General features: G+C 38.5%; 1 protein-coding gene across 1 annotated transcript in view; it reads left to right on the forward strand.

The window, feature by feature from the left end:
- The window catches only part of OSCP1 (Organic solute carrier partner 1), a 73221-nt gene that overhangs the window by 44406 nt on the left and 5452 nt on the right, over positions 1–23363 (forward strand). Inside the window, exon 5 of the mRNA XM_067154551.2 lies at positions 5099–5344. Coding sequence (XP_067010652.2) covers positions 5099–5344 — 246 coding nt within the window. The remainder of the gene's footprint in view (positions 1–5098; positions 5345–23363) is intronic.

Consider the following 23363-nt stretch of genomic DNA (forward strand, 5'->3'; position numbering starts at 1 on the left):
GAATTGAATTTAATGCATTTGAAAACTTGAAGATCAATACATTCGAAACCATATTCTCGAGTTCAACATAACCTTGAAAAGCCGATGTAGGCCTAATTTACACGGTACAAGATTTCCATAAACTGACTACGAACAGTATACTGGTGACCAAATTATAATGGAAGATAAGAAAAGAGGATTTCGCCATCATGTTGGGCACTTTTGTATCTAATGTGCTTTATTTTATAGATCAGAGATGGTGAATTAAAAACTACTTGTGGTCGATTGTTGTTTGGTTTGCTGTTACAGGTACTGTATTAGATTTTTCGAATAGTTTGGCTCTGGCTGATCAAAGTTGCTGAACTGAAAGAAGTTTCCAGAGGAAACTGACAAAGTTTCCCCGGTAAAACTGAATGTAAAGTTTCAAGATTTTTAAGTCGCGTACCAGTAATTAATGTTTGAAGCCGGCCCCGCGGTCTAAATTGCCTGCCTCTCACCCGTAGGGCCCAGGTTCGATTACCGGCCAGGTCAGGCATTTTTACCTCAATATGAGGGCTGGTTCCAGGTTTATTCATTCTACACTTACCTTTCACTGAGGAGCTATTGAATGGTGAGATGGTGGCCCCAGTCTAGAGAGCTCGGAATAATGGCTGAGGGGATTCGTCACATTGACCATGTGCCACCTCGTAATCTGCAGGCCTTCAGGCCGAGGGCGGTCGCTTGGTAGGCGGAAGGCCCATTGGGGCTGTAGTTTGGTTTGGTTTAGGGGTGTTTGTAAGATTATAACTATACATATTTCATTTTTGTGATGTTTAGCCAAATTGTTGATGGTTCATTCATTCCCGGATTTTCCATTTTCCCGTGTTGTACGTTTTTTTCCTGTGGTCCCTCCAAAAACGGAGAATAGAGGTTCCACTGTATATCATAGTACTATATTGCGCAAGACATGTAGAATAAGCAGTTTTGACCAATTATATCTCGTGATTTCTCCTGATTTTTCCTAATTTTCATGTCAAAAACTCCTGTTTTTTGGTTTTGTAAAGTTGGCAGGTATGACTGTATATACTGTATCTGGTCCACCTTAGTCGATACAAGTGTAACTTAAAAGAAAAATTTGTTTTCCGTATTGACAGCATATTTCAGGTTTCATTTTTTCTAATTGTCCATTACAAAAGATTTTCTACATGACAATTATTTTTCATGTATATTACAAATTGATATCTGTAACCACTGTTCACACTTCTTAAGTCACTTCTTTCATCAAGATTTCAAGAATGAATGCTTTTATTCAGGGAGTATAATTTAAGACTTAGTAGCGGAGTACCGAGGCGTAGGAGTGCAGAGAAGCAGTGACTGCAAGTGCAATGGTGAGCGGATGTAGTTGTTTCAAAGAAGCAGCATGATTACACGTATAAAAATTAAATAAATGAATTAAATAAATAAATAAATGAATAAATAAAAATATACCGGGAGTGTTGGCCGTGTGGTTCAGGGCGTGCAACTGCGAGCTTGCATCCGGGAGATAGTGGGTTCAAACCCCACTGTTGGCAGCCTTGAGAGGTTTTCCGTGGTTTCCCATTTTCACACCAGGCAAATGCTGGGCTGTACCTTAGTGAAGGCCACAGCTGCTTCCTTCCCATTCCTAGGGCTTTCCTATCCCATTGTCGCCATAAGACCTATCTGTGTCGGTACGACGTAAAACAAATAGCAAAAAATATATATTAAAAATATGTACCGGGCGAGTTGGCTGTGTGGTTAGGGGTGCACAGCTGTGAGCTTGCATCCAGGAAATAGTGGGTTCGAACCCCACTGTCGGCAACCGTGAAAATGGTTTTCCGTGGTTTCCCATTTTCACACCAGGCAAATGCTGGGGCTGTACCTTAGTGAAGCCCACGGCTGCTTCCTCCCCATGCCTAGGCCTTTCCTATCATGTCGTCGCCATAAGACCTATCTGTGTCGGTTTGACGTAAAGCAGATAGCAAAAAAAAAATTAATCAGTGAAACTGAACTCACCAGTATTTACAGAAGATGTTGAAAGTGATCTCCTTGAGGTATGATGCAAGCTTCACATTCGTAATGAGATTTCAAAACACACTTTGCTGTTCATGGACACTGGTGGAATGCACAGTGTTCCTAATTTTGATTTTTAATTCTTCTGCATTTTGAGAATTATTCCTGTAAACATTTCCTTTGAGATTTCCACATAGATAAAATTTGCATGTACTTAAATCTGGAAATGAAGGGGCCATAGGTCTTTACTGATGATCTGATTGTCATCAAACACGTCCTGCAACCGCCGCATAGAGCTATGCACTTTCCTGCTAGAAATTGCTGTACCTATTTTCTTCTTCAGTCAGTCCAGCAAAAATTGGTTCAAAAATGTTGTGAATATAATGGTCGGGAGTAAGTGTCCTAAAATAATATCGGACTGATAATTCGTCGGGCACTGGCGGCACACCATACACCCACCTTTGCATCGTGCATTGGTGTTGGCTGTAAAATGTGCAGGTTCTCTGTATCCCAGATACTGTTGTGTGAATTGACATACGCACTCAAATGAAACCATGCTTCGTCACTCATAGAAAGTAAGTTTGCATCTATGATGCCATCGTGGACACTACTCATTAAACATAAACCACACGGCACTACAGCCCTGATGGGCCTTGACCTTCCACGCAATCTCTCTTCAGTCCGATGGCCTGCAAATTACGAGGTGACACATGGTTAGAGCAACAAATCCTCCTGGTCGTTATTCTTGATTTTCTAGACTAGGTAACTCCTCAATTGTAATCGCGTAGGTTGAGTAGACCTCAAACTAACCCTCAGGACCAGGTCAGAATCCCTGACCTGGCCTGGAATTCAACTTAGGGCCTCGGGTGAGAGGCCAGTTCCAAAATCTTATTCTTGAAATAGAATCTGTAGGCTGTATATTATGGACTGAATGAGTCTGGTAAAATCATAAATAATATACTTTGTTTGCATTACGTGCTGTTAAATGTGAAATACCAGCTTTCTGAGTTACTCTCCGAAGCGACTTAGGCCTACATGGGCTGACGTACAGTCTTGCCAGTATAGCTTCTAATCTCTCCTGTGTGAAAGCTGTTAGCCTTAGCTGTTTATTCTTATTAGTTACAGAACGAGTACTATGCCACTTGTGAACAAGTTATTATCCATAATGTTTTGGTACTGTAGAACCGGGAAACTGTGTATGGAATTTTTGAAGGCACCTTTTAACTGGTTTCTTCTTGTGCAAATAACACTCAACCAGCCCTGCTCCATGGCTAAATGGTTAGCGTGCTGGCCTTTGGCCACAGGGGTCCCGGGTTCGATTCCCGGCAGGGTCGGGAATTTTAACCTTAATTGGTTAATTTCGCTGGCACGGGGGCTGGGTGTATGTGTCGTCTTCATCATCATTTCATCCTCATCACAACACGCAGGTCGCCTACGGGAGTCAAATAAAAGACCTGCATCTGGCGAGCCAAACATGTCCTCGGGCACTCCCGGCACTAAAAGCCATACGCCATTTCATTTCAACACTCGACCAGAAATATTCTCTGCGCTGTAGACTACTTAACCATCATGATAATAACCTCACAAAACACCTTACAACTCCAACTGTTACTAGCAAAGTGCTCTGTCAACTGTCAAGAGTTCTTATCACACCAAGCTTGACACAAGCCATATGGCACTCGCTTGGGGATTCACGCAGACTGTGAGCTAAAGTGCAAAGTCTTAAATTATACTCCCTGTATGTTTCTATATGTGGTGTTTATGGTTATTTTTTCATTATACTATAAGGTATGATATTTCAAAGTTTGATTTTTCATTGAACTTTTAGTGTATGTTTTTTGAGTGTTTTATTAACTTCTATTTTTAAGGCTGAAGAAGGTCTAATGGGGCCAAAACATGTACCAACTGTGCAAATTTTCTTAACTTTTTCTTTTAAGATACACTTGATTACGGTGGACCAGTTATATCATTTTTTCTTTTACTATACAGTTAATATGTAACACCAAATATGGGATTCTTATATTGCAAAGTTTTATTGAAGTGAATAAGTTGGAGCACAAGGTCATTAAATGGATGGATTCTGTAAGTTTCATGTTGTTTACTATGACTTAATATACATAACCACTTTCTAATATTCTAAGTTTTTGGATATAATTATGTAATTAAGGGTTCTTGTGTTATAAAAAATGCTGCTCATGATGGAAATTAGAGGTTATTAATAGTTTAGTTGGTTTTGGGTTAACATTTTGAGGTCAACTAAACTGTTGCTTGTAGTGTCCCCTAGACAGACATCTTCATTATAGATTGTTATGCCTTTCAGCATTCAGTCTGCAAGCTTCTGTGATAACTGTGTTTCTACAATCTGCTATTTGTAACTAGCTCCGTAGTCTCATTTAGTTCTATATCTCTTCTCCTTAAATCGTTAAAAACTGAGTAACCATAGTTGCTTGTTCTCCCTCTGCATCTCTTACCTTCCTTGGCAAGTCCATTATTCTCCTGTACAACCTACCCTCCTACATCCATCTCACACAACCCCAACTTCTTTATATGCACAGCCTCATAGAGTTCCTAACTTATCTGTTATTTCCTAATTCCAAGTGACTTTCTGCTATTGTTCCCACTTTTTTATACTAACATATGTTCTCGCTACCTTCATGTCCTTTCTAACTTATGAATATCTTGAGTCCACCCAGCTTTCACTCTCGTACAGCAAAGTCATTCTGAAAACTGACCAGTGTAAAGATAATTTCAAGTGAGAAATCGTTCTTTTCTTGCAGGGTACCATCAATTACAACTGCGAGCTCATTGCATTACCTTTGCTACACTGTGATTCAGTTTCACTTCCTACACTGCCATCGTGGGAGAATACACATCCTAAGCTCTTAAAATGATCCCCCTGTTAGTTTTGTATTTCCTACCTGACATTCAATCTTCATGGGTTTTTTTTTTTCAACTGAGATCAATGCAATATTGAAAATACTTGTTTTTATACCATATCCATACAACAAAATTATGTAATTATGCTGGGAATTGCCTATTCCATAAATATTTCTACAGTTTTTATCTTGATATGTAGAATTAAGTCATTCAATTTTTCTGTATGTTTCAGTTACAAGGACTATCCTACCATTGGGAGAGCATCACCTGCACCTAAAAGAAGAGTGCCAGAAGGCAGTCACAATGTCGCACCTCCAGAAGTTAGTTACGAACATGCTGATATACTTGCAGTTCAAGAGGAACTAAATCTTGGTCAAGAAGAACTGAATCTTCTCATGGCTCAGTTGCTGGGAAACCACGTGGGCCATGAACGAAAACTGATCCACCTGAACTTGGTGAACGCAGATCGAGAAGAAGAGTAAGTATATGATCTTCATTGTCAGGGCTGTATTTAGGTATATTGCTGCTCCCAGGCAGTGCTAAAATTTGTCCCCCCTCCAAAAAACAAAAGACCAGCCATCTAATTTTCATATTTTTTTCCCCCTTGCTTTTTACCATTCTCCATTTTCTGACCCCACTTTGCTTTTCACGCAGCTCATTCATTTTCTGATTTGTGAAACAACAGTTGGTGTTCAGTACCGAAGCCTAAGTGCTCTTGTCTATGGCAAATGACTGAGCGAGTTGGCTGTGCGGTTAAGTTTCACATAGCTGTGAGCTTTCATTCAGGAGATGGTGGGTTTGAACCCCACCGCTGGCAGCCCTGAAAATGGTTTTTCATTGTTTCCCATTTTCACACCAGGAAAATACTGGGACTGTACCTCAGTTAAGGCCACAGCTGGTAACTTCCCAATCCTAGCCTTTTCCCACCCTTGTCTCTCCAGAAACCTTCAGTGTGTTTAGTGCAACGTTAAATCATTAGCAAAAAAACAATAATTGCCAATGAAAATATGTAAAAAATTGTGATGAGGAGTTAATAGAAAATGCATGAAAACTGCTGAACGATCCAAACCACTGGGGTCAAGCTGAACTATGTTAGAACTGGCATTTTTTGTAAGCGAACATTTAAATATCTGCCAACTGCAAAATATCCACATTGGTTTGGACTCTTTGGGCGAAGAGATGATTGATTTCATGGAGAAGGAGAATATAGCTGTGAGATTAAGTGAAGAGGAAAAGGAAAGAAGAAGGTGAGGAATGGATACATTCTCTACTGGAGTGGAGGACAGTTAAGAACGGAGAATGGAATAAAGGATTTCATCCAAGTGTAAAGGAGAAGATATGGATGAATTCATGGAGACACTGGAGAGAGAAATAAAGGATGTGGAATTAATTGTCATGGGAGACTTTTATGCAACGGTGGTATGTGACAGTAAAGGAATGGAAGAAAAAATTGGACCTTCTGGGTATGGAAAGAGGAATGAAGTGGGAGAGAAGTTGGTGGATTTTTATGTGAGAAATGGGTGATGTGTGAGCAATATGTGGTTCAGGACAAAGAATAGTTGAAAGATTATAAAATATGGATGGGGATGGGGAAACGTAAGGATAAAAAGCAGTTCATAGACATTTGTTAGAAGTAGCCTCTGATGGAGACCATACAGTAGTGGTAACAAAAATTGAAGTAGGAAAAATAGTGAAAATGAAGGATATAGGAGGAGTTGGTTTAATTATAAGAAAATAGGGCAGCAGGTAGGCTACTACGACCAGCATAGTGAGAGGATTGTTGTTGTCAAGATAGACACAAAACCAATGCCTACCACAATAGTGCAGGTCTATATGCCTACTAGTTCAGCGGATGATGAGGAAATCGAAAGAATATATGAAGAGGTAGCCAGTATGTAAAAAGTGACTGGAATCTAATTGTGATGGGAGATTGGAATGCAGTGGTAGGCCAAAGACAAGAAGGTAATACGGCAGGAAAATTTGGATTGGGACAAAGGAATGAAAGAGGAAGTTGGCTAATTGAATTCTGCACCATTCACAATTTAGTCCTTGCTAATACTTGGTTCAGATACCATAAATGATGGCTGTATACATGGTTGAGACCTGGAGACACTGGAAGGTATTAGATAGACCATTATATTAGGTAGAGATTCAGAAACCAGGTGTTGGATTGCAAAATTTTCCCAGGAGCAGGCGTGGATTCCGATCACAACTTGTTGGTCATGAAATGCCATCTGAAGTTGAAGAAATTGAAGAAGGAAAGGAATCCAAGGAGATGGGATCTAGACAAGTTGAAAGAAATGAGTGTGAGAGATTGTTTCAAGGAGCATGTTGTTCAAGGACTAAATGAAAAGCCTAAAGGAAACACAGTTGAGGAAGAATGAGCAGTCATGAAGAATGAGATCAGTAGGGCTGCTGAAGAAATGTTTGGAAGAAAGGAAAGATCAACTAAGAATCAATAGAAAAATACAAGATTGCTAAAAATGAAGAGGATCGAGCTCGATAGCCGCAGTCGCTTAAGTGCGGCCAGTATCCAGTATTCAGGAGATAGTAGGTTCGAACCCCACTGTCGGCAGCCCTGAAAATGGTTTTCCGTGGTTTCCCATTTTCACACCAGGCAAATGCTGGGGCTGTACCTTAATTAAGGCCACGGCTGCTTCCTTCCCACTCCTAGCCCTTCCCTGTCCCATCATCGCGACGTAAAGCAACTAGCAAAAAAAAAAAAAAAAAATGAAGAGGGCGGAAAAATACAGACGATTAAAGAATGAACTGGATAGAAAGTGCAGAACAGTTAAGGAAGAATGGCTGAATGAGAAGTGCAACGATGTGAAGTTATATGGTCCTAGGAAAGGTAGATGCTGCATACAGGGATATCAAGGAAAGCTTTGGAGAAAGAAAACTAGGTGTATGAATATTAAGAGCTCAGATGGAAAACCACTTCTAGGGAAAGAAGACAAGGCAGAAAGTCATAGATGATATGGTTCTGGAACAAGAAGAGGCTGTTGATTCTGTTGAAATGGGAGACCCAATTTTGAGGTCAGAATTTAACAAAAGCTTTGAGAGACCTAAATAGGAACAAGGCACCTGGAATCGATGACATTCCCTCTGAATTACTGGCTTTTTAGGAGAAACCAGCATGACGAGGTTATTCCATTTAGTGTGTAAGATGTATGAGGCAGGAGAAGTGCCATCTGATGTATGGCAGCTGTTGTTATACCTATTCCCAAGAAAGCCGGTGCTGACAAGTGTGAAAACTACCGCACCATTAGTTTAGTATCTCATGCCTGCAAAATTTTAACACAGTATTTACAGAAGAATGGAAAGACAAGTTGAAACTGTGTTCAGAAAAGATCAGTTTGGCTTCAGAAGAAGTGTAAGAACAAGTGAAGAAGCAATCCTGACTTTCGTCTGATCTTAGAGGATTGAATTAAGAAGGATAAGCCCACTTACATGGCGTTCGTAGATCTAGAAAAGGCATTCGGTAATGTTGATTGGACCAAGCTATTTGAGATTCTGAAGGTGATCGGAATCAGGTATGGAGAACGAAGAATTACTGTATTTACTCGTGTATTAGACCCCCTTTGGCTTTTTGAGACAAAAAAAAAGATCTTGCATACAAGACCCCCCCCCCCAGCTTAATTTGTCAGAGAAGAAGAACGATTCTGCTTCAAAGCCGGTACATGCCTTACTGCAGCTCTGATGATATCACATAAATTTGTGAATAGTTTCGTTCGTATGACCCACGCAATGAAAACACGCGTCAAAGTCATGTGGTACAACTCTGTTTTGTAGTTAAGAAATGTCCCACCTCCATGGTGTAGGCCTACTGCAGCTCTGATGACGTCGCACAAATTGGTGAATACTTTCGTGTCCGACCCGCGCATTGCAAGCACGCATTAGTCATGTGTATTTGTCTGTGTTTTGTAGTTAAGAATGTCCACCAACATAATGGTTAGCACAATTAGCTGCCATTCTCAGGAGCCTGAGTTTGATTCCCGGTACTGTATTGCCAGAGATTTATGAATGGCAGGGAGGTTGATTTGCGGTACTAATGGTACATGTAACTCCCTGTCTAATAAGAGCTGCACCACCTCGGGATGAGGAAACGAGTTTACTTTAGTTTAGAAACTTCATGTTAATTCTGTATTGAACCGAGAATCTAATTGGAACAGGAAAGGTCCACCTATTTAATACCATACAATGTTATAAAATAATTTATAACATTTTATTATTCTTAGTACCAGTTTCAATGCTGCATACCTGCCAACCCTTCCGTTTTACCCGGAAACTTTCTGTTTTTTAACTCATTCTTCCGATTTTCCGATTTATTTTTAATTCTTCCTATTTTTGACCAATATAACCTCGAGTACAGTCAATACTCTTTCCCTAGGATAAAGGATACATTCTTATATGCTTGTGTAATTTACCCAACCTAATTTTCAAGCATTTTTATTTGATGCTTTATTTCGTGAGTCCGTCGCGTTCGTGTATCGTGTTTCCAGCTCTCTACAGCAGCATGTGTGCTTTACGGCTGGGGATTCGGGACGGCAATCGTCCTACAAGCAAGAGAGGCTAGCGAGCGCTAGCGACTCAGTTAATCGGGACGAAAGAATGAGTTTCTTATCGTGTGGTTCGCACACTAACATCGTTTCTGTGCGTAATTTCGTTGGAATTGTATGCCACATGTTTTTTCTAGCGGTTATATGTTTTTCTCCGTGTCAAAGTTGTATGTTAATAATATATGAGCATGCCGATCTGTCTTGTACGTGCTAGTTTCGCGTATCGGTACTTCACTGCATGTTTGTTTATTCTTACTTAATAATTTTAATGAGTTGAATGTATTTCAGGGAGTTGTGTTGGTGACAGTTTCTGGTATTTTCTCTTCACGTTATGGCTACAAAACATAACAAACGTATCACCAAGTGTTCGGAGATACCTATAAAATTACATTATCGTTCATTTTACAGTCTAATAAAAGAAACTATTATGCGAATCACCTCGGGAGATACATTTCATTTCGAGTTATCGAAATTTCGAAATATAGAGAATACCGTTTTTGAGCATGTATAGCACATAATTCAATCAAATGTATCTACGGGCTTTTACTGAATATGTTATGTTTAACGGTGCAGGTACTTAAAAATATACAAAGAAACTCTTTTACAGCATCACTTTAATTATAACCCTTATTATAGTATTTTTTTTAGAAGACAGGATACAGTACATACAGTAGTGAAATAAGAAACATAGCTCCGTTAACACGTTTGGAAAATATCCGTTAGTCTCTTCTGTTTATTGCGGTTAACCTTTCCTCCCTACACGTTGAAACTTCGTCAATACACGCAGCCGAGTTTCGTAAATGGAGCTTGTCATCCGCGACTTCTGGGCTTGATTTCGTATGTGACCGGTAATTAATTGACACCCGAGAAATGGCGAGGCTTTGCCGATTTGCCGATCACTAGAAGTTCGAGTTTTACGGTTCCCATCATATTAGTTTTCAGCTTCACCGGAACCCTTTCTCTACTTGTCAACTGTTTCTCACAAATCGCAAATGCCGTATTGCGCAGTTGATGTTTCACAAAATTCGAGTTACATAGTATTTTTTGCTTCGAGAAATCGAGAAATTCTTTTAATTTCTAGTGAAATAAATACACGGAAGAATAGGACAAACGGCCGGAAAATCTAAGTAAGTTCGAGATAATGAAAATTCGAGTAGAGTTTCGAGATATGGAGGTTCGACTGTATTATTATTATTATTATTATTATTATTATTATTATTATTATTATTATTATTATTATTATTATTCATATGAATGTGTCATGAATTAGAGTGATTGAGGTACATTTTCGCCGGCCCTGTGGTGTAGGGGTAGCGTGCCTGCCTCTTAACCTGGAGGCCCCGGGTTCGATTACCGGCCAGCTCAGGGATTTTTACCTGGACCTGAGGGCTGGTTCGAGGTCCACTCAGCCTACGTGATTAGAATTGAGGAGCTATCTGACGGTGAGATAGCGCTCCCGGTCTACAAAGCCAGGAATAACGGCCGAGAGGATTCGTGCTGACCACACGACACCTTGTAATCTGCAGCCCTTCGGGCTGAGCAGCGATCGCTTGGTAGGCCAAGGCCCTTCAAGGGCTGTAGTGCCATGGGGTTTGGTTTGGTTTTGGGGTACATTTTCTTGTAACCATTTTAATGTTTTTTAGTTTAAAATTTTAACTTTAATGATCAAATCACATTGTAACTGTAGGTATGCATGCCTTTCATCCTGTCTTTTTTTCACTTAGACCATGTTGCAATATATATGATGAAATACAAGAATTAAAAGATCTTCCTATTTTTTATTTCTAAAAGTTGGCAGCTATGATGCTGGTGTGCATCATCATCAGCCATAAAATTAGAAAAACATACAGTGACCAGGTTACAAAAACAGTGTATAAAGTGTACACAAATTTTACAAAATCAGGCATGGCTTAATTAAAAACATGATCGTAAACATTAACTTATAACCGAAACCTAAAAATATAGCACCAAATGTCTTTAACTTTGTATATACTTCCTCTTGACAAGAGTCCTCTGAATCTAAAAGCGTTGAATAATATGTGAGCAGATTAAATTGAGCTGAGGACAAAAACTAATATCTCACTATTTAAAAGTCCGAGAGCATATTTCCTTATTTTGTAACATTATTTGTATAAAAGATTTTCTTGCTGAACATCCACTGAGTCTTGAAGTAACAGGTGCAATTAATAAGAAAACATTTTACTATTGGTTAAAAAAAGTCTGCCGTGAAAATAACGAACCAGTCATAAGACGTAAAAACTTCTAGAACTGAACATGAGGAAACTTCAAACACTGTTTTGCGTAATAAAATACATGTCTTCTCTAACTTAAAGAACGTGTCTGGATTCAGTCTGCTGAGTATTAAATAACAAAATTATTTTTTATTTTACATGAAAATAAGGCGGACGCCGTGTTTCCAGGGTACTAAACGATATTCTCGGTTCAAAATGGGACCTGATGCAGATAAAGAAAAAGAGGAGAATGTTAAGAAAGGCCTTTGAAAAAAGATAAAGGTAAGGTCCTATCGTAAGAATTAACGTGAATATGAGGCTCACCTCTGGCAGCGTGTATGATATGTATAATCAAATGTTAGAGAAGACACTGAGAGCCGCAAGACACCGTGACCAATGTACCTGTGTTGGAGGGGAAGAGAGGGGAGGTAATGAGGGAAGATAGCAGGATAGGTAGGGAAAGTAGGAAGGAGAAGGAGGGACTTAGAGCTGATGGCAATGAAGGAAGGAGGGATGTGGGAGGGTAATTATACAGGGCGATGCGGTAAGAGGGCGTGGCATGAGAACACTTTCTGTGTGCTTTGAAAGACTGATTTGCTATTGGAATCTTTATTGAATCTGAAAAACACTATCAGAAATTCGAACAATACTTTTGGTTTCTCTGAAATATCATTGAGATTTAAACCAGCATTAAAGTATTGATCCAGGTGAATGAAACAGCTCTCAGTGATGTCAAGCAAAGTACCTTTATTAAGAACCTGTAAAACTGTGAGATCCCTGATCAGTGCTAGTAAAATTATGCCAAAAATCTTTCATATGCTGCCCCATTGCCGAAAACCTATTGTATCTAATGGCATTAACGTGTTCCGCGTATCTTATTTTAAAGTTTCGTCCTGTTTGTCCAAGATAAGAATTGCTGCAGTCATGACAGCATAATCTGTACACTGCAGAACTATGAAAAACATTATTTCTATTTAATGAAGTGGAGTTATGCAGGACGTCAATACTTCTATTATTAGTTCTGTAAGAAAGCACAACTGGCCATGTCTAAATCCTGCCAATACAGTTACAAAACTTGTCATTGAGTCAGAGATGGCTATTAGTAAAATGCTACATGACCTCCAAGAGAAAATCAGATTTAATGTTAAAAAACAACTTGAAGAAACTTTTCTTTCTGAAAAACATGCATTAGTCCCTAATAATAATACAGAACTTTTTAAAGTAAGAAAGAAAATTCAGGACCTCAAGAAGAAAGTATCTGTTAATAACCTTATCATCACAAAAGCTGATAAGGGCAATACAACCGTAGTTATGGAAAAAACAGAATACATACAGAAAACCAAAGCCTTTTTTAATAATGATTCTTTTTCAATTATAAAGAAGGACCGTACACAACTCATTCAAAGACAGTTAAAACAAATCTTGAAAGATTCTTCCTTCCTTTTTACAGAACAAGAAAAACAAAAGTTATTAACCATGAACCCGAGTTTGCCGACAGCGAGATCACTTCCCAAGATTCACAAGGCTGGTGTACCCATTCGACCTATTATAAATTATAGGCCCAGTCCTCTTTACAAGCTAGCACAGTTTTTCAAACATTTCTTGCTAAAAATTACAATTTTTTTTCGAACAACTCTATTAAGAACACCACGGAATTAATTAGTAGATTGGATCTTTTTGTTCTTCGTCCCTATCACACTATGCACTCTTTCGACATAGTTAACACGTTTCCCAGTATAAATACCAAGGAGCTTCTTCCTATCAGCAAGAAGAATCTTCTTGCTAATAGCGAACTAAGTAAACGAGAAGTTCTAAATTTTATGAGTCTTCTTAGCTTGCTAATTAATAATTACTTTACTTTTGATAATACCATTTATAAGCAGAATGGTCTGGCAATGGGGTCACCAGCCTGCAGGATTTCGGCAGAGATTTATTTAGATTTCCTAGAAAATAATGCTATAGTTAACAATTTAACCTTTCGTAATTCTTGATGAACAGTCCACAGATGCAAAAACTACTCTTGATAATTTTAACAGTTTGGAGTAAGATATAAAGTTTACCTTAGAATCCGAGAATAATAATAATCATTTACATTTTTTGGACTTAACGGTTACTCGATCACTTTCTTCTTTTTTATATAATATCTATAGAAAACCTACTCAGACTGTTATCACCATCAGGAATGATTCTTCCCATCCTCAGGCCCATAAAAATTCTACCTATAATAGTCTGGTTGACAGAGCCTTTAGAGTTCCTATGTCAAAAAAGAATTTGAATAAAGAATTAAATTTAATTCGGGCGTTAGCTAGAATCAATGGTTTCAAGAATGTTTTCATTGAGAGAATCATAAAAAAGTTTAAGTACTGTCCTAATACCACCCTTCTGAGAAGAAAACCCAAAGTTAATATTTTTCGACTTTCACCTTTACAAATAAAATACACAGTGTCACCAACAACTTCAAAAAACATAACACCAAGATTTCTAACAGAACTAATAATAGAAGTATTGACATCCTGCATAACTCCACTTCATTAAATAGAAATAATGTTTTTCATAGTTCTGGAGTGTACAGATTATTCTGTCATGACTGCAGCAGTTCTTATTTTGGACAAACAGGACGAAACTTTAAAATCAGATACGCGGAACACGTTAATGCTGTTAGATACAATAGGTTTTCGGCAATGGGGCAGCATATGAAAGATTTTTGAGGGTGGATGGCGCATCTAAAGAGGATTATAAATGTGTCATCCACATACCTAGCCCAGAATTGGATATTGGCAAATTTAATGTTATTGTCGATGGTGGTATGCTCTAAGAAATCAAGGTAGATCTCTGCTAAAATTCCTGAGGCCGGTGAACCCATTGCCAAACCGTCTTGTTTGTAAATAACCTTATCAAATGTAAAATAATTATTGTTAATTGGTAATCTTAAGATAGTCATGAAGTCTTGAACTTCAAGTTTACTTAGTTGATTGTTAGCTAGTAAGTTTTTTTCGATGATCGGGAATAATGAGTTATACATGGGATACATGTTGACTATATCAAAGGAGTGCATTGAATGATATGGTTGAAGTTTGACACATTTGAATGACATATTTATAATCCTAGATGAACGCTCTATAGATGCGCCATCCACCCTCAGAAATCTTAATAACATCGATCACGACATTAAATTTACCTTAGAATCAGATATAAATAATTCTATCAATTTTCTAGACCTAACAATCAATAGGCACCCCTCTTCATTTACATATAGTATTTATAGAAAGCCCACTCAAACAGCCACTGCTATAAGAAATGACTCACTACGTCCTCAAACACAAAAAGCGGCTACATATAATAACTTGGTAGATTGAGCATTCAGGATTCTGATGTCCAGAAAATACTTAAATAAAGAACTGAACACCATTTGTTCTATAGCAAAATTTAATGGATATAATAAAGCCTTTATTGAAAGAATAATCAATAAATTCAAATACCCCCCAAAAACCACCTTAATAAAAGACAATACTAGCACTGCCACGTTTTCAACATTTACCTTAATAAGGAAATTTACAACGTCACTAATGTTTTTAAAAAACACAACGTTAAAATAGCCTTTCGTACTAACAGTAGAAGCACAGAGATCCTGCATAACTCTACACCAATAAATAAAAGTAGTCCTTTTTCTAAATCAGGTGTATGTAGGTTTTCTTGCCAAGACTGCTATAGCTCTTACCTAGGTCGAACAGGACGCAGTTTTAAAATCAGATATGCAGAACATGTCAATGCTATAAAGCACAACCGTTTTTCTGCGGTTGGCCTACATATGAAAGAATTTAAGCACAACTTTACTGAAATAGATCAAGATCTTGAGGTATTAGAAGTTCTAAACAAAGGTTCTTTACTTGACGTCACTGAAAACTGCTATATTCATTTAGATCAATATTTCAATCCAAACCTAAATTTAAATGATATCTCCAAGAAACCAAAGATCCTGTTCGACTTTCTCATTGCATTGCATTTTTCAAAAATATTAATATTCCAAATAACAGATCTGTCTTTCACATTATGCATAATACTTTCTCGTGCCACGCACTTTCACCGCATCACCCTCCCTACCGCTCCACCTCCTTCCCTCTCCCCTCCTACCCCAACAATAGCTGTTCCCCTGACCTAAGCTGTCCATCGCGTTCAGTTCCTCTTCATCACGTGCCATAGCTTTAGCGCCTCAGGTCCCTCATTGAAATGCGAACATCATAGAAACCTTGGCTTCAAAACTTGTCTCCACTTTACACGTTACATTGCAACAATAGACCACAGACAATAGCACAGTCAACTTCAAAGCTCTCCAGAAAAACGTTTTACGTAAATCGAAGTTTGTATTCTTGTCAAATGAAAATGTTTACTACACCCTCAGCAAGTGACATTCAATGAAAAATTACTACAAATGTGGATCTTTAACTGCCAAGTTCATCTCGTACTTGAGTTTTGAAATGTTATATGCATTTTTAAAAAGTTTATGTATGTTGAACCCTAAATCATGTTTGTACTACGCTCGTCTTATGTGACATTTAATGAAAAAGTGACTACAAATGTGAATCTTCAACTCGAACTTATGCAAAATTTGAATGTGTTATATGTATTTAAAACTTAGTGTTTATTGAATCCAAACTCATGTTTGTTATAATTTTATTTCACCCTTCATAGACTGTTTTGAAGTGACATTTAATGAACAGTATCTACAAATTTGAATCTTCAACTGCCAAGTTCATCTCGAACTTAAGGTTTAAAATGTCATGTGCAATTTTGAGAAGATTGTTTCTGTTGAGTCCTAACTCGTGTTTGTACTACACTCGCACCAGTGACATTTAATGAATAAGTGAACACAAATCTTTAAATGCCAAGTTCATCTCGAGCTTACACAAAGTTCAAATGTGTTACATGTATTTCAAAAGATTGCGTTTATCGAGTCCTAACTCGTGTTTGTACAATTTTATTTCATCCTTCACAGCCTGTTTTGAATTGACACTTGGCGAAAAAGTGACTACAAATTTGAATCCTTAACTGCCAAGTTCATCTCAGTCCTAAGTTTAAAAAAATGTTATGTGCATTTTTGAGACGATTGTGTTTGTTGAATCCTAACTTATGTTTATACTACACTTGTGGCAGGCGACATTTAATGGAAGAGTGTCTGAAAAAATTTGAATCTTTAACTGCCATATTCATCTCGAACTTCCGCGTGGTTTTGTTGTGTTGTATGTTTTTTGGGGGATTGTGTTTTTGAGTCCTAACTCATGTTCGTGAAGCTGATTCCTGCCCGTGGTGCCCCTGCTAAGGTAGTTGGAATTAAATTTCCATTACTGAACTGAACATCAGCACTTGGCGGTCAGACTGTCTCTCGAGATCTCCTGACCAATGGTACACAAACAAAGGACAGCTCACAGAAGCTCTTTTCAGAGCCAATCAACCAAACCCTTGGGTCCTGTATTAAGAGTCCTTCAAATTAACATAGAAGTCATGAGTAAATCTAAGGCCGACTATTTGTCCAAACTGTCATTAGAAAATAACATGATTTAATCTGTGTTCAAGAAACTCATATCTCTGATGAGTCACAAATGCACTCAAGAGGAAAGATCCATGGTTACAGATTATTGGGAGTTACTTATCATTAATCATACAGTTCTGCGACCTATGTTTGCAACTCCATCATGGATGCTCATCTAGTCTCTACACACCATGAGAACAACATTTCTAACATTGTGACTCAGGTTAACAGCTTGACAGTTGTGAACACTTATAAACCTCCAGGTATCCCATGGCTTGATAATGTTCTTCCAAACTTTGCACATCCTGCTGTCTATGTAGGTGACTTTAACAGCCATCACACCCAATGGGGATACAGATCAAATGACCTTTGTGGAGAAAAACTTACTGAATGGTCAGACTTGTCCAATATTCAGCTCATCTTCAACTCAAAGGAAAAAGGCTCCTTTAAATCAGCAAGGTGGAACACAGAAACCAATCCTGACTTATGTTTTGTGTCCACTGATCACCAGGGATACAGTTTACCTCCTATTCGTAAAGTGCTCACAAACTTCCCACACAGTCAGCACTGTCCTGTTCTTTTGGAAATAGGCACTCATATCCCCATTATTAGATCGTTTCCCACGGTGGAATTTTGTCAAAGCTAACTGGGACAGTTTCTCTACTGATCTTGATAGCAGCATAAGATGGATTCCTCCTGTTGTCAACAACTACTGTAGATTTGTTAAAGCAATACATGCCGCTGCAAAAAGACACATTCCTAGAGGGGTCAGAAAGGAGTACATACCCAGATGGAATGAAACATGTGAAAAACTCTACAGTGATTTTCAAGAGAATGGAGAAACAGATGTTGCTGATGAACTCATGAACAACTTAGATGAAGCCAGACGGAACAAGTGGACAGAAACTGTGGAGACTATGGATTTCAAACATTCTAGCAGGAAGGCTTGGAGCCTCTTAAAGAAGTTGGGGAGATCACCTCACATTCCACAGCCCAAATCTGCTGTATCACCTGATCAAGTTGTCAAACGGATTGCTGGATTGTCTAAAGTGAAACCCAAGTAAGAACTCAATCGGTTAATAAGAAAAGAACTAACCTTCATGAAAAGACATAATATTGGTTCACCGGGCGAGTTGGCCGTGCGCGTAGAGGCGCGCGGCTGTGAGCTTGCATCCGGGAGATAGTAGGTTCGAATCCCACTATCGGCAGCCCTGAAAATGGTTTTCCGTGGTTTCCCATTTTCACACCAGGCAAATGCTGGGGCTGTACCTTAATTAAGGTCATGGTCGCTTCCTTCCAACTCCTAGGCCTTTCCTATCCCATCGTCGCCATAAGACCTATCTGTGTCGGTGCGACGTAAAGCCCCTAGCAAAAAAAAAAAAAATATTGGTTCATCAAATATTTCTGCCCCTTTCACCGAAGAAGAGCTCCTGTCTGCTCTGAAGACAACAAAAAACCACAAAGCACCTGGTTTTTATGGCATTCACCCTGAATTCCTCAAGCATTGTGGGAAGAACACAAGGAAATGGTTGTTACGGTTTTTCTCAAATATTCTGATTACAGGCAAACTTCCTCCAGAGTTCAAACGAACCAAGATTCTGGCTATTCTAAAACCAGTTAAACCTTCCGGTTGTCCTGAAAGTTATCGTCCAATTGCTCTAATGAGTGTTTGTTACAAACTTCTGGAACGGCTCATCTACAATAGAATAAGCCCTCTAATTTCACGATCGCTCCCAGAAGAACAAGCCGGTTTTAGACCTAACTGTAGTTGTGAAGACCAAGTTCTTGCGTTAAAAACCCACATTGAAGCAGGTTTTGAAAAACGACTGAAGAGTGGTGCAGTGTTCATAGACCTTACAGCCGCTTATGATACGGTTTGGGGAGAGGGAGTTGTGTATAACTTTATTAAACTTGTTGGATGCAGCGTAATGTCACAACTCATAAACAACATGCTATCAGATAGATTGATTCAGGTAGTTATGGATAACAAACAGTAAAGTTAAAAAGCTCAACAATGGTCTTCCTCAAGGATCTGTGCTCTCTCCATTGCTGTTTAATATGTACATTGCCGATATACCCCGCACTACATCACGCCAATTCACTTACGCGGATGACCTAGCAATAGTTGCTCAGCAATCCAATGTGAATGAGATAGAAGCGATTCTGAACAGAGACCTTGACATTTTGAGCGAGTACTTTGATAAGTGGTGTTTGATACCTAGCACCAGCAAAACGGAAACCTGTCTCTTTCACTTTAATAACAGGCAGGCAAACATTACTTTGAATGTTTCCCTCGACAACTCTCCCCTACCACACAGTCCTAACCCCAAGTACCTTGGAGTAACTCTTGATCGGACACTATCCTTCAGGAAACATTTAATGAATACCGCTGCTAAACTGAAGACCAGGAACAATATCATTCAGAAACTTGCAGGTTCTACATGGGGAGCATCAGCATCCACTCTTAGGTCGTCAGCACTGGGACTGGTATGCTCTACAGCCGAGTATTGTTCTTCTGTTTGGCTGAATAGCCCTTATGTTAAGAATATTGATGTTGTTCTGAATCAGACGATGCGCATTGTCAGCGGTGCAGTCAGATCTACTCCTCTTTTCTGGTTGCTAGTCTTGAGCCACATAACACCTCCAAGGATTTGCAGACAAAACAACCTAATTTGTGAGTTCAGGAAGATAACAATGAACCCAAGTCTTCCCATTCATGAAGACATGGTTGTTAGATATGGATGTCTGAAGTCAAGATCTCCGCCCATTCAGACTGCAAGGGAACTCATCAACAGGAACTTTAACAGTTCTGATAAATGGCAATTGGAGTGGACCAACACAGCTCCAAATGAATGGCAGACCCTCTTTAGTCGCCAACACCCACTACCTGGTTTTAATCTCCCCAGAAGAACTTGGGTTCTTCTCAACAGAGTCCGTACCAATCCTGGACGATGTGGGTCATTGTTGCATATGTGGGGTATGCGCTCCTCCCCTGAGTGCGACTTTGGTGAGAAGAAACAGACCATCCGTCATATTGTCACCGAATGTCCTAGGAGGTCATACTCCGGTCAGCTGAAGGAGTTCCTGTGTGTGCTTCTGACGGGGTTGTACAATGGTTGGACGGCTTAGATTTGAGATTATGAACTGTTTTAGAGATTGGTTGATTGTTTAAGGTGTTATATTGTTTGTTATATTTTTGAATATTTGTATGTAGAGTTATGTACTAGCCATAAGCTAAATAAATAAATAAATAAATAAATAAATAAATAAATAAATAAATAAATAAATAAATAAATAAATAAATAAATAATAACAGTTTTGGTTCACCCTTCATGGACTATTTTGACGACTGACATTTTCTGATCTTGTAATTCACTATTTTATGTCTCTTTTACTCTTATTTAATCATAATGCTGTACCATTTTGTGTAATATACATGTCTGCATGTATACGTCTATGCCTATTTCTCACATTTTGGCCAAAGATGACGCTAAATAGCGTTGAAACTAGTTCCAAGTAAAAATATGTTGTAAATTAATACAGCAGACGAGATCATTAACAAAGTGATCTTTAATATCTCGTAACTCAGGCCAATATAGTTTTTTTTGGAGAGAAGAAGGTTTAAAACATGATAAAAACAGTCCAATCATAACGATTGTTTTATTCGCCAACGTGCCTCACGAATAATAATAATAATAATAATAATAATAATAATAATAATAATAATAATAATAATAATAATATTGCTATTGATGCTTTCACGGCCCATACTTATAGACATGATGCTGTATAAGCTTTTGGGCTTATGCCGTGTTAAGAAAATAAGGTGAAATTTCTTTTCGTTTCGCAGAGAACTGTGCTCTGCGTCATCAGAAGAAAATCTTGACTGTCCACGTGAAAGGCTTCGTAAACAATGACTTTTTGAAATTTAGAACATTATAATAGAGTTTCAAGGCCATAGGTTGTTATGGGCAAGAAGTAAGCTTGATAAAGTGTTCATTTGGCTAGTATTGGAATCTGGCTGTCCCAGAGGCGGCTTCTAACCTGACAATAAAGGACAGCTCCTCTTCTTGAACTCTGTGATTTTAGCATTTGATTGGTTATCTTCAGTCAGGACACTACCGAGGTATTGGAAGTGGTTAACTTCTTGCAATTTCTGTCCGTCACTGTGATATTTGCTCGTGACGTTTGTCTGTTGACTGTCATAACAACTGTTTTCGTAAGGCTGATTTAAAGTCCAAATTCCTTAAAATGAAAATTTCAAGCATTAATCTTTCCTTGAACTTTTCCCTCATTACCTCCCCAAATCACCACATCTTCTGCAAATGCCTGGAATGCACTGTTCTTGCTGTGTCGTTTCATTTTCATTATCAAATCCATCACTGTGATAAATAGTAGAGGTGACAAAGTGCCGCCTTATTGCACTCCTTTACTTGTTACATACCAGTTGGAATAGCCATTTCCTATCCTTACACAGCTGTGGCACTGTTTATACAACATTTTTACTTTACTGATGAGAGATACTGGAACATTTCTGCTTCACAAGAAATCCCAAAGTTTATACCTCAGTATACTGTCATAGGCTTTTTCTAGGTCCAAAAAGACAAAGATGACATTTTTTCCCTTTTTCTCAGTGTTTTTCCATTATCAACCTAATAGCAAAAGTGAGATCTGTTACTTCAAAACCCGTATTGTTTTTTCTCAAGCTGTGGTTCGATGATCTTTCGTAATCTTTTCTCTTTCACTTTCTCCATCAATTTAAGCCGATGAGATAGGAGTGTGATTCCTCTATACTTCATTTGCCACATATCCGTCCTTTCTTGATGAGGAGGGCTATACAACCCGTAGTCCAGTCAGTCAGGATTTTTTCTTCATTCCACACAGCATTCATCACACTAAATAGCCACTGAAGTCCATGAGTTCCAGCAGCTTTAATCACATCTGAGCTTACCTCATCAAGGCCAGGTGATCTGCCCCTGCACATACTATTCAGAGCATTTTCAATCTCAAACCAAGCCAATGGGGATTCACTTTTTCCAGTGTTGTTCCCAGTATCCAATTCCAAATCTTCTTTAGTGATTTCTGCTGGATCTGTTCCATTATGCAAGGAGGAAAAATATCTTCTCATCTCTTCCCAAATGTCTTCCTCTCTCCACATTATAATTCTGTCATCTCTTTCCAATGCATTAATTGGTTCTTTTGTTTTTCACAATTCTGTACAGGAGTTTCCTATTTCCTTTACTGTCTTCTACTATTTTGTTGGTAAATTCAAGCCAGTTTTTCACTTTCTCAGATTTAATCACTCTCTTTGCTCTGAGTTTTAGGTTTCTATACTACTGTTCTAGTTCTCTCAGTTTTATGTAATCCTTACCTGCACCTTTTAGGTTCTCTTTATCTCTTTCTCATCTTGCCATATTCCTATCTTTTATGGCTTGCTGAACAGAATCATTCCACCAAGAAATTTCCTTTTCTTTTGGTATACAACTTGTTTTTCCTACAATATCAACAGCTGAGCTCACAAGTATTTTCCTGATTTGGGTCCATTCCTTTTCTCCTGTTTCTATCTCATCTTTTGGGAGCTGGTCACTGATCCTTCTTTGGTATTCTTCCTTTTTTTTTTTTTTTCATATTCATCCAATTTTCACACCCTTAGTTTGGGTTTTCACCTGGTCTTCATATTTTCCACTGGGATATTTCTAAAGGTTGGCATCAGTAATCTGTGGTCACTGTCCAAGCATTCTCCTGGCAATACTTTCACATCGGTGATAAACAAAACCGGCTTCCTTATCAGAGATAATAATAATTGATTAAAGATTTCTGCTGTCCAATCCAGCTGTATTTTGTCACTTTATGGCTGGGTCTTTTCTGAAAAAGCGTGTTCTTAATTATAAGGTTATTTTTAAACAGAAGTCCAGCAGATCTTCACCTTCTTGGTTCCCATTTCCAAAGCCATTTGGATCAATCACATTTTCATACCCTGTTCTATCAACACCAACTTGGGCATTCAAATCTTCCATCACGATTATATTATTCTTTTCAATGTGCTCTTCCAGTTCATCCAGGAATGTGTCTTTCTCCTCTTGAGTACACCCAAATTAAGGGGCATATACTTGGATTATGGTTAGGACCTCTTTCCCTACATTCCATCTTAGCTAATTTTTCTATCATTGACATGTTCTA

This window comes from Anabrus simplex, chromosome 1, assembly GCF_040414725.1.
Source record: "Anabrus simplex isolate iqAnaSimp1 chromosome 1, ASM4041472v1, whole genome shotgun sequence".
Lineage (NCBI taxonomy): Eukaryota > Metazoa > Arthropoda > Insecta > Orthoptera > Tettigoniidae > Anabrus > Anabrus simplex.